Source organism: Eutrema salsugineum, unplaced genomic scaffold (genome assembly GCF_000478725.1).
Source record: "Eutrema salsugineum unplaced genomic scaffold, Eutsalg1_0 scaffold_6, whole genome shotgun sequence".
Taxonomy (NCBI): Eukaryota; Viridiplantae; Streptophyta; class Magnoliopsida; order Brassicales; family Brassicaceae; genus Eutrema; species Eutrema salsugineum.
In genome coordinates, this window is record NW_006256547.1 from 1546848 (window position 1) to 1558049 (window position 11202).

The 11202-nt window shown below is 38.4% G+C and overlaps 4 protein-coding genes across 9 annotated transcripts; 2 read left to right on the forward strand and 2 right to left on the reverse strand.

The window, feature by feature from the left end:
* The first annotated feature begins 151 nt into the window (after positions 1 to 151).
* Positions 152 to 4477, forward strand: LOC18012215 (uncharacterized protein At5g08430). The gene is made up of 9 exons (XM_006394184.2): positions 152 to 375; positions 853 to 929; positions 1372 to 1559; positions 2089 to 2962; positions 3187 to 3284; positions 3513 to 3572; positions 3669 to 3719; positions 3834 to 3904; positions 4011 to 4477. Exons 1-9 carry the CDS (start codon positions 242 to 244, stop codon positions 4198 to 4200), a joined length of 1743 nt encoding a protein of 580 aa, XP_006394246.2. The 5' UTR covers positions 152 to 241; the 3' UTR covers positions 4201 to 4477.
* A 206-nt stretch (positions 4478 to 4683) lies between these two features.
* On the forward strand, positions 4684 to 5692 carry LOC18012216 (SOSS complex subunit B homolog). 2 transcript variants are annotated; one of them, XM_006394185.2, is made up of 2 exons: positions 4684 to 4858; positions 5192 to 5692. In XM_006394185.2, exon 2 carries the CDS (start codon positions 5224 to 5226, stop codon positions 5641 to 5643), a length of 420 nt encoding a protein of 139 aa, XP_006394247.1. In that variant the 5' UTR covers positions 4684 to 4858; positions 5192 to 5223; the 3' UTR covers positions 5644 to 5692. The 2 variants fall into 2 exon arrangements, with proteins under 2 accessions (XP_006394247.1, XP_024006754.1); XM_024150986.1 differs by having other exon boundaries at positions 5198 to 5692.
* A 2-nt stretch (positions 5693 to 5694) lies between these two features.
* Positions 5695 to 8456, reverse strand: LOC18012388 (pyruvate kinase, cytosolic isozyme). Of its 4 annotated transcripts, none has more exons than XM_006394186.2 (4): positions 8407 to 8456; positions 7758 to 8068; positions 6843 to 7304; positions 5695 to 6744 (listed from the first exon to the last, which is right to left on the reverse strand). In XM_006394186.2, the coding sequence occupies exons 2-4, from the start codon at positions 8013 to 8015 to the stop codon at positions 5932 to 5934; spliced, it is 1533 nt and encodes a 510-aa protein (XP_006394248.1). In that variant the 5' UTR covers positions 8016 to 8068; positions 8407 to 8456; the 3' UTR covers positions 5695 to 5931. The 4 variants fall into 4 exon arrangements, with proteins under 4 accessions (XP_006394248.1, XP_006394249.1, XP_024006753.1 ...); XM_006394187.2 differs by having other exon boundaries at positions 7758 to 8065; positions 8407 to 8453; XM_024150985.1 differs by lacking the exon at positions 8407 to 8456 and adding an exon at positions 8326 to 8340.
* An 888-nt stretch (positions 8457 to 9344) lies between these two features.
* Positions 9345 to 11061, reverse strand: LOC18012406 (transcription elongation factor SPT4 homolog 2). 2 transcript variants are annotated; one of them, XM_006394188.2, is made up of 5 exons: positions 10837 to 11061; positions 10637 to 10728; positions 10199 to 10254; positions 9795 to 9856; positions 9345 to 9615 (listed from the first exon to the last, which is right to left on the reverse strand). In XM_006394188.2, exons 1-5 carry the CDS (start codon positions 10924 to 10926, stop codon positions 9565 to 9567), a joined length of 351 nt encoding a protein of 116 aa, XP_006394250.1. In that variant the 5' UTR covers positions 10927 to 11061; the 3' UTR covers positions 9345 to 9564. The 2 variants fall into 2 exon arrangements, with proteins under 2 accessions (XP_006394250.1, XP_024007367.1); XM_024151599.1 differs by having other exon boundaries at positions 10637 to 10723; positions 10837 to 11038.
* Between the last annotated feature and the right edge of the window lie 141 nt (positions 11062 to 11202).

Genomic DNA, 11202 nt, shown 5'->3' on the forward strand with positions numbered 1-11202 from the left:
TGTAAAACACACATTTCTAAGTTATGACGGGGGTATAATAGAGAAACTATACCAAAAAGTCGCGTTAGCGTTTGGCGTTTGGCGTTTGACGTTGGGTTAAAAATCGGAGGCCTAGAATCTGGCGCTATTTGTTCTGCTACTTTCCGCCTTAAAATTGGGTATTCCTCAAAAGTGTCTCTCAGTTTCGTCTTGCTTAGTGGTCTCTAGGTCAAGCCAAGTAGCCACTTCGAGAGAGAGAACGATGGCGAGAGATATGGATGCGGTGGAGATAGTGGATGTGGACGAGGAGGAGGAGGAGGATGAGGAGGAGAAGGAGTGCGAGGACTGGTGCTTCGTCTGCAAAGATGGTGGAAGCCTAATGCTCTGTGACTACAAGTCAGTCTCTTTCTCTCCACACTCGTCTTTTATTTCACAAATTTTCATGCCCTCGTTAATGGATTTGGCTCTTAGTCAAATCAGAGTAAACGCAGGCGCTAGTGAAACTCCGATGACGAAGGAAACAGAATGCATGATCTCCGATTTCTTTGCATGTTCTTGATTTCTGGTGACCAAGGGTGTTTAAGTCTTTGAGGGTTTATTATATTTATAACTAGGATTCATCAGTTTCAACTTTCAAGTCTGTCTAAAACTAGTAGGATTTATATATTCTTTTTATAATGGGACAAAGGACTTAGTACATTTGTAACAGCGCTGCTAAATATTTGATTATCTGAGATCTGTATGCAAGTCAACAATTTCATTATGAATAAAGATCGCCAAGATGAATAATTTAGCATTGTCTGTTGTGTCATTTAGTGTAAATGTAGGCATCTATTTACCTTTGGACTTCACTGAGCTTGCTTTATTATACAGGGACTGTCCTAAAGTTTATCATGCCAGCTGCGTTGAAAAGGAAAAGGATGTAATGAACGGAGACTCGTTGATCTGTAGTAAGTGCTACAGTTTCTCTATATATTCATTTGCGATATTATTGCCATTTTGAAGTAGCAAGCTTTTTTTGAATTGTGATTTACCGGTCTTCTCTCAATTAGTTGAATAGTTTTATATTTGAAAATGAGAAAATGAGAAAATTTGGAGAAGGATTTAGTTTGCAGTTTGTGCATTCCTGGATTTTTTTTCCAGCTCGTTAGTAGTGACGAGTAGACTTTGAGCTTTCAAAAGCTAATTTAATCATTACGTAAGATACTCACTGTCTATCGAGTCTTATAGTCAAGTACTAATTATTTACCTTGCTAGGTTCTTCGGTCTGTTAAAATTTCCGAACACACTAGGAAGACATATATTTACAATTTCAATTTTGCAGCCAGAAGGCTACTGTATCTTCCATACTTGCTTTCTGAGGGGCTTATTGTTAAGTTTTCAACTTTTCAGTGTGGCACACTTGCTACGTGTGTCGCAAGAGACCAAAGCTATGCTGTTTTTGTTGCCCAAATGCTGTGTGTGAAGGCTGTGTTACTTATTCTGAGTTCATTCACCTTAAAGAGGATAAAGGATTATGTAATCTATGCCAGGAGTATGTCTTTGCTTTAGAAGAGATTCGAGAATATGATGCTGCTGGGGTATGTTTCAAACTGCATATCAAATATTTTGTCTTATTATTTCCTTTTACCCAAAATTTTCGATTGTTGTCCCTAACCTTGAAATTTGGTGGCCATCCGATGCTCATATCTAAGGTGTTTAAGATTTTTTAAATCTGTATAAAAGGGCTTTATGGCCATACGAAACAAAAAATGAAATGAATTTAGAAGAATCAGAGTGAAACAACTTAAAGACTTGGTTAGGCTTTTCCTTAGGAAATGATAGATGAAGCTACCACACGTTTTGTGTGTCTTTAGTGAATTGAGTGAAATATATGCATACTGGTCAGCATGAGTCAAAGCGTGTAGGGTACTACGCTGTCATTCTTTCCTTTATTATAAAGTGATAACACAAAATATTACTTAATGTATGTCTATCCTTCAAACTTTTCTTAAAACTATTGCATGCTCTCTTTTTAAGCTAATGCACCATGACTTTCCTAACCAATGGAGTTTAAGTTGGCATTTTATTGTTATTCTCTCTGCTTAACATTCCTTTACTGGTTGGCAGGATAAGATTGACTTGTCAGATCGGAATACATGGGAGTGTCTATTTCTTGAGTATTGGGAATTAGTGAAAAACCAAGAAGATATAACTTTTGACGATGTCCGCGCTATAAAGTCAAAGTCACGAAGGAAAGGTGTTAAGGTAAGGTACAAGGATGATCCCACGGTTGAGCTCGAGGATGTCCACTCTTCAAAGTCACGAAAGAAAGGCATCAAGCTTAAGGACAAAGATGATCCAAGAATTTCATTAACTCACCATGCGGTTGAGGATGCAGAAGGTTATAAAACGAGGGGCAAAACAAAGAGAATGGAGTTTATCAGATGGGGTTCAAAGCGCCTTATTGATTTCCTAACATCCATAGGGGAAGATACCAGAGACGCTATGTCACAAGACATTGTGGAGTCAGTTATCCGCAGATACATTAATCAGAATAACCTGCTCGACCATGAAAAGAAGAAGAAAGTTCGTTGTGATGAGAAGCTGTATTCTATCTTCAGGAAGAAGTATGTGAATCGAAAGAGGATTCATACACTTTTAAATCGTCACTTCAAAGAGAATCTTGAGCAGTTGGAGTATATCACACGTTTGGAATGTGGCTTCAGTGAAAAGAATGAAACAGTTTTAGTGCCTTGCAAGAAGCAGAAAACAGAAAGGTCAGATGAGGAAATTTGTGAAAAAGAAGTAAAACCTGAAATGCGGTCAACTGGTTTGGCCACCATCAATGCAGATAATATACAGCGTGTGTATCTACGGAAGAGCTTAGTCGTAGAGTTATTGAAGCAGAATGAGAAGTTTGAGGACAAAGTGGTGGGAAGCTTTGTGAAAGTAAAGAATGACCCTAGGGACCGTGTGGCGTACCAGATCTTGCAGGTTACAGGTAAAAAGGACTTCTGATTATTAGTATTTTCTTTAGGCTTTGCTTTTCTGCTTCTTTCTACTTCTAGATTCTAGAAAATATTGACTGTTTTCTTCCTTCTCATTTGTTACATGGCAAGGTGACTACTGTCAAATTTCCATATCTAGTCTCCGAAGTTTTCTCATCCATGTAATGATCACGGACTCACGATCACTGTCACATATGTTCTTTTTCCTTTTATGTAGGCATTAAAACTGCTGATGACCAGGGGATCTTTCTTTATGTTGCTGGCATGGAATGTGATGTTAGCATTTCCAAGTTGGAAGATTCTGACATAAGCAAGGTGAATTATTTCCTCCAATTTGATTTTGCTCTCTTCCGCTTTATGGAGAAATTATCTTTATGGACTTTTGCGAGTTTAGGTCATCCAAGGTGACCAGTTACTATTGTTTTTTTCCATCTCTTTGTATTATTGCTATACCAATGTTGTGTTCTGGTATGCGTGGGTAGAATAGTTAAAACTTCTCTGGCTTTACCTCGTAAAAGCTAAAACCTCCAGTTTCCTCTTCAGGAGGAGATTGAAAATTTGAAGCAAAAAGTGATGAAAGGCCTCCTGAGACAGCCAACTGTTGTAAGTTGTTACCACAATCTAGCTATCTGTGTATCACAAAGGATATGGTTGTATATTACCTCCGTTAAGGGTGAAGAATTTCTTTATTTCTAATAGGTTGAAATGGAGCAGAAGGCTAAGGCTCTCCATGAGGATATAACAAAACATGTGAGTATCTCTGAAATACTCTGTGATATTATGCGAGATAAGAAATGGATTACACACTCTGATGTTTTTCTGCTGCATCTCACATTTCTTGTGTGAATACTTGAAAAAAACCAGTGGATTGCAAGGCAGCTTATCATTCTGCAGAAACGCATCAACTATGCTAATGAGAAAGGATGGAGAAAAGAATATCCTTTAGATTCTATCATCGTTAATACATTCAATAAATCTTTGATATACGATCCTTACATTGATTGAACACCTTAACTCTTTCCCTTGGTGGGACTATTTCACATTAGATGAGTATTTAGAGCAGAGAGAACTTCTCCAAAAACCTCTAGAGCAGGAGAGGTTATTAAGAGGAACACCAAGGATCATCGAAGAACTCATCGAGATTGAACAAGAACAAGCTGCATCCTCAGATAGCAGCAAACAAGGGAATATCAGCGGTCTGTCTCAGGAGACGGCGATAGATATCGACTGAGTGACCAAGATTCTGCAGGATCTTCAAGAGGAAGACGATTGTTTTTTCTTGTACATATGTTTTTGTTCGGCGGATAGGAAATGATAATGGAAGTTATATCTTTCCATTAGAACTTAAGAAACTTGGCTAATACCTAAAAAGCTCTTCTTTTGGTGATGACAGGCTTTTGGATGATGGTCTCATGTATGTAATATGCTAGTGACATGGCATGCTTCATTTCCATGTATCTTGCTAGTGACATGTCCTGCTATCTAGTGTTGCTGAATTTAAGTCCAAACTATTTGCTATTTGTTGAAATCTTGCAATTGCTTGCCAATTTAGCAAAATCTTTATACTATTGTCAACAATAAATCGGTACACTGGTGAAGGCATTGTAAATTTTGTAATTAAACTTGATTTGGAATCAAACCGGTCTATTTGACCAGAAATATGAACCATCTCAAAACCGGCTTTAAAAATAACTAAATTCGACAATTTCGATTCAGCCCATGTCTGTTTTATACATTGGCTGGTTTCCGACGTTTTTCTCATCGTCGCCGGCGTTTTCTCAGTCACCGTTGTATTCTCTTCGTCACCGTTATTATCTCCTCCCTCGTGGGTGTTTCTTTACGTTTCTGTTGTCGACTTCGAAGTGTCTCTGACTCTGTGCTCTGAACGGGTAAATGTTTCTCTAGTTTTGGTTTGCAAACAATGATTTGTGGTAGAAGTGATTATGAAATTATGCAGACTCGAATTCATTTGCTGATTATAAGTAAACTTATGAGAAATCGTGATGGATTCATTAGCTTTTGAGTTAATAGATAAAGATAAATATATAGTGCAGATCACGTGTTCGATAAAATGTCTGAATGAATTTTTGAGTTTTCACCAACTGGTTTCGAGAAAACATATATAATGCTAGATGTTTTCTCCAAAGCTCATCTGTTTATCCCAAAATGTTCTTCCTTTGATTTGAATCACTGTTTGGAATCCTCCATATTTCAATTTCTAGTTTCAGGAGATTTCTAGCGGTTTCCGAAAAGGATGTACGTGTTTCTCAAGGACATAGTTCCGGCGGCGCAGAACAACATATACACGCGTTTCATCATCCTCGATAAAGCCAAACCAGGGGTGGCGGCGAGCGGAAAGAGTTGTCTCGCGTTGGCGGCGGATGAAACGGCGGCGGTTCACATACAGCTATGGGGAGAAGAGTGCGACGCGTTCGAGGCAGGCGATATCGTGAAGCTCACCAATGGAATATTCTCGTACGTGCGAAACAGTGCGCTCGTTCTCAGAGCTGGGAAGCGTGGGAAGATGGAGAAGATGGGTGAATTCACGATTGCGTTTGTCGAAACGCCAAACGTTAGTGAGATCCTGTGGAATCCCGATCCGGGAAATTCCAAACTCTATATTCAAAACGGTGTCACTTCACCTTATTCCCGTATCTTTCCACCTTTGCCTTGAAAACACAAACTATAATACTCAACACAAAAGTCATCATTCTGTTTTTAGATATTCTCCAAAGAAAAAAAATGTATAGACAATTGTTGTAGACATGAATCTTAATTAACCAAAAATGACGAGAAAGCCCAGCCATAAATTAGCCAAAATGCTATTTTCTTAGTTAAAACTATAATAAGAGCAAAAGTCAGAACGCATAAGTACCAAGACAAATTCAGGAACCTGTTTCCTGTTTTTTATTTCATCAAGAAACATAAACCTTCAAAAGATGATGATCCCTTTGAGAAATAATCACTTGACCACACAGATCTTGATAACCGAAGCAGCTCCGATACGGTGCAGCGCCACCACAGCATCACCATGGTTACACAGTCCTTTCTCAGTCGCTGACTTCAAAGCAGACTCAATAATTTCCTCTGTAGATTCACTATCAGTCGCTTTTGCAGATCCTTCACCCAAAACCGGAATCAAACCTCTGTATATCAAACTATGCCTCGCCGGTGACTCGTCGCTGCAACTCCAGTTGAAGGTATCGCTGGTGAAAACCGGAACAACGACCGAGAGAATTGGAACAGCTGGTCTATACTTGGCCACCAGTTTAGCTGTGGTACCTCCTCGGGTCAACACGATGATGAGTTTCGCCTTGGCTTTGTTTGCGGTTCGTACAGCGGATGATGCAAGACTCTCCAGTGTGCTCATTGGCAGTGGAGTGGCTCTGATCATCTCCTTGAAGATTGTGTTGTAGTCCAGAGAGGATTCTGCTTCGATGCAAATTTTAGCCATTGTTTTCACTGCTATCTCAGGGTAGGCTCCTGCAGCGCTTTCACCGCTGAGCATGACGCAGTCCGTGCCATCGAGAACCGCGTTCGCTACATCCGTGGCTTCAGCTCGTGTTGGCCGTGGTGATTTGATCATAGACTCGAGCATTTGAGTGGCTGTGACCACCGGTTTACCAGCAAGGTTACACTTGTAGATCATCATCTTTTGAGCCAAAAAGATCTTCTCTATCGGAATCTCCATCCCGAGATCACCACGAGCAACCATGAATGCATCCGTTTCACGCAAGATCTCGTCGAAATTCAGCACACCTTCCTGGTTCTCAACCTTCAAAATTTCAAACCGCACAAAAAAAATCAGATCTCATACTTTCAAACAGCCATACTTAGTCACAAATGAGATAAGGGGCGTGTGTGCGTTGTCACCTTGGACATCAACATTATACTCTTGGAATGTGATCCAAGTACTTTCCGGACATTAACAAGATCTGAACCTTTGCGAACAAACGAAAGAGCAATCATATCAATTTTGTTTGGAACACCCCATTTAAGAATATCTTCGACATCTTTCTCAGTCAATGTGGGAAGATCAACAACAACACCGGGGAGATTCACATTTTTTCTTTCGCCCAGCATCGCTGTATTTTCACATCGACATAGTACAGTTCCAGAATTTGGATCACATGACAGAACAGCTAGACTTATGCTTCCATCTGCACATAGTATGGTATGTCCAGGCTTCACATCCACCGGAAGCTTTTTGTAGCTCATGGAAATCGTTTTTTCATCACCCTTGATGTCGTAATCTGTGCTAATAGTGATCTCCTGACCTTCCTTTAGTTGTATAGGGTTACCATCTTTCAAGAAACCGGTACGAATCTCAGGCCCCTGTGATGTAACAGTCAGGTTATTTATTGAAAAGGTTGTGAGCACAGACTAATGATTTTTCCAAACAACACATATGATTTAACGGTTGCTACTCTGAGCCAATGCCATCAATAAAGATCTGTTTCTGAGATCTATGGGTCCATCAACAATAACAAGCAAAATGTGAACACTAAATGCCCAATGTTTATGCTCGGAAACTTGACTAGAAGAAACTCAAACAGCAACCAAAGACACTTTAAACATCAACCTTGTTCTTGTTTGATTTTCCTAAATATAACTTTATTTCTCTACACTGAAACTTATTGATTGAGAGGCTGAAGTCAAGAATCATACTTGAACACAGCCAAATTCATGATCTTAGTTCATGAGCGAGATCAACGCATATCATGTTTACACGCCTCTAGACGAAAAGCTCAAGAACAAAATCAATCACAGGAGAAGAGAAAGACAAACCTTAGTATCAAGCATAACAGCAGCGAGAATGCCTGTATTCTGCATAGCGGTGCGGAGATTGTCAAGAGTCTCCTGATGGTACTCATGGCTGCCATGAGAGAAATTGAATCGAGCCACATTCATGCCCGCTCTTAAAAGCTTCTCGATCATAGGAACAGTCCGAGACGCAGGACCTAATGTGCAAACTATCTTCGTCTTTGGAGTCCTCCCATCATTAGGTAGCTCCTTCAATATCCCTTCTATGTCTATGTTCGACATTTCTTCGAATCCACCAAAAATCTAAACACACAACCTCCTTCGTGTCTCACCTGCTATGAACATCATACCCATTTCGATAAAAGAATCAATAAACTTAAAATCATGATCGTCATTTTCAAAAAAAGAGAGAGCCGAGAGAGAGAGAAAGATCTATCCTACGGAAAAGGGACGAAAACGATACAAAATAACAGAGACTCTACATCGATTCGTCGTCTACAAGCGATCGTGAGAAGAGATCACAACTAATCAAGTCTTAAACTAGCGGAAAAGAGATGGGACTGTTAGATTCAGCGAATGAGATGAATATTACGAGTGATCCGATACACGATTTCCAATGGATCTAACGGATCTCGAAAGACGGAAGAGATGATCGGAGAGAATTAGATTTTACCTGAAAACGCTGCTTCTGTGTTTTTTTTGTAAGTGTGAAAGCCGCCGGAGACTCGAAATGTTAAACAAAGAGAGTTTATAAGGGCGACCGACTCGCCACGTGGAATTAATTAATACCCTATATTATACCCAATGGGAATTTTCATAATAATAAAAAGGCAAATTCCTGCCCCTTCGAAATCCGAATATCGTGGACTTGTTGGTTTATTTTTGTTCTACTGTTTAACAGAAAATAAAAAACTTTGTTGAAAATCAATTATCGACTAACATGCATGCAGTATGAACATATAAGATTACGATTAATTATTCTAACCGAAGAATATGCTTTTGGATCTAAACGACATGTGCTATTCTTTCGAGAAGGGTGAAGTTTTACTTTTTCGTTAATAAAAACTCCTCAAAATTTTTTTTCTAAGCTAATTTTTTTCAACATCTACAAAGTGAAATAAATTTTTTTTTTTTGACATCCTACAAAGTGAAATAAATTTGCTGAACAAAATTTGTAGAATTTAAAAATCGAAACTAAAAATTGGATCCTTTTTTTTTTTTTAACAAGAGTTGGATTGCTATTCATAATAATTTTTGCTTCAGAGGAAAGTTAGAAAAAAAAAGATAAATTTGATGTTCTCGATTTCTAGAAGTTTGTTTACAATTATGGACTAAGAGCATCTCCACTAGTGTTATTTATGTTAAGTTTCATAAAAATAATTTAATAATTTTTTTTGAAGAGAGAAAAATTAAAAAACTAATCTGTTTTGGCTGTCCATTAGTGTTCCTTCATCACAGCTCATCAATTTCATTAAACGTCCAATAAACGCTTGCCACATGTCTTAATCTTAAGAGATGGTCTCTTCAGCTCCTTATATAAGGAGCACTCATTAAGGAAAATGGATTTTTAAAATTTTTTTTAATCATTTTGTCTGAAATCGTGCCACAAAATGGGTTAAACACCGTGATGGAGGTGCTCTAACGACCTTATATGAATGAAAACAAAGGTAGTGGAAGAAATAAGACTTCTTGGAGATTTTCAACATGGACCAATCACAACATCGAAGATACATATAAGCACCTGATAATGTTACATGAAGCTACTAAGATAAGAAAGAGGGACCTAAGAAAGAGCAATACAGTACTTGGTCTTTGTCTTGATGGATTTGCTTCACATGCGTTTCGGGGGCATGTATTGTACACGCTCTTCTTGGCATAAGTGCTGCAGCAAATCCCCAGAATGCGAAAGAAAGGAAAACAAAGTTAGAGAAAGCGAAAACACAAAGACTGCCTGAAATTGGGTCTTTTTGTTTTTCTTTTGGGAGCCATGTTTCTATTCTCGAAGCACAAAAGTAAGGCTTGCAGAGTTCAATTTCAAACCATGAAGAGAATATGTATTACCTGCATTTCCTCTGGGAGTGGCTCTGAGACAGCAAGAGTGTAGCAACCAGGAGCAAACTTCCCTGTAAAATTTAGCAAGATCATTCACTCAACTACTCATATAAGCATTAACAATCTTGAAAAGTCACATAAGACAATCTAAAGCCACGTTAAGATATATATAAGATTTAGGCTTCTGAGCCATATTCTTCTAAGACTCAGGAAATCACATAACTCTTGTACGTCATCTTTTCATTGGAGATCTCACGGTCACTCTTTAATGCAAAAAAGAGATGTGCTGATGAATGTAACAGTAATCAATCCATCTATATTCTATTAGAGTATAATAATGAGAAACATTGATGGTATGCTATTTTCTGAGCTCAAACAGGAAAGTCGATATTTAGAAAGAGCGACCAACATACCGATTCTTAACCACCTAGCCGCCCAGCTTCTACTTGGATCCATCACAGAGATTATGCTGCAAACGATTTATATCAGTACAGATAAAAATATCAACTAACAAAAAGTGACAAACCCCACTAAGCCTCTCACTTCATCTCTAAAAACAACTCTTAAAGTAGTAAGCTTTGGGTATAATTTGCCACTAATTATGTTACATTTTAAACAACCATTCCAATAAGAATGCAAGTTTAAAGCTCAGAAACCAATAAGCATCAATGTATACATTCAGAAAGGATTTCGATTTCATCCTAAGCAAAATCACTTCAAAGTTCAGAACTTTCTGAAAAATAAATCTTTTGATACCCTAAAAGTTTATGAACCCATAAAGAAAAAAACTTGCCTAACCAAGAAACCGAGGAACATAAAAATTTAAGGGTTTCGATTTCAGGAAAACATACCCATTGAAATTAGGAGTAGTAACCTCCACAATACGCTCGTGATCCTCTTCCATCTTGAAGAAAGGACAATTCTCACACCCAGCGTCCCTGAACTATTGAACAAAAAGCGAGCTTAGAAGGAGAAATCAAACACCGAGAATCTTACAAAAGGAAGAGAGGAACAAAAAACCTAATAGAAACAGTGAAATAATCAAAGAGACCTGGTCATAGGTTTTGACGAGTCGGCAACGAAGACAAGCCCTAAGCTCATGGCCAAAGCTAGTTGGAATCTGGGCTGGTGCGCTTCCCATTTTGTTTGATCTCAATCACTTCTTTTCTGAAATTTCTCTTCTCAAATTCCAGTTTCTTGTTAGATTCTGCTTCAGATTCTTCCAAAATTTTCAAGCTTTTTTTTTGGTTAATTTCGGGAAGGAAGACGAAGAATCTCTAATTTACAACGACTGGGCCGTAATTGGGCTTTATTTAGGGTATAACATTGACACTCGGTTGACAAAAAAAAAAAGATAATCGAATTAAGCAACTGTATCATGCATGTTTTCATATTGGGATGCTTTATTGAGAATACT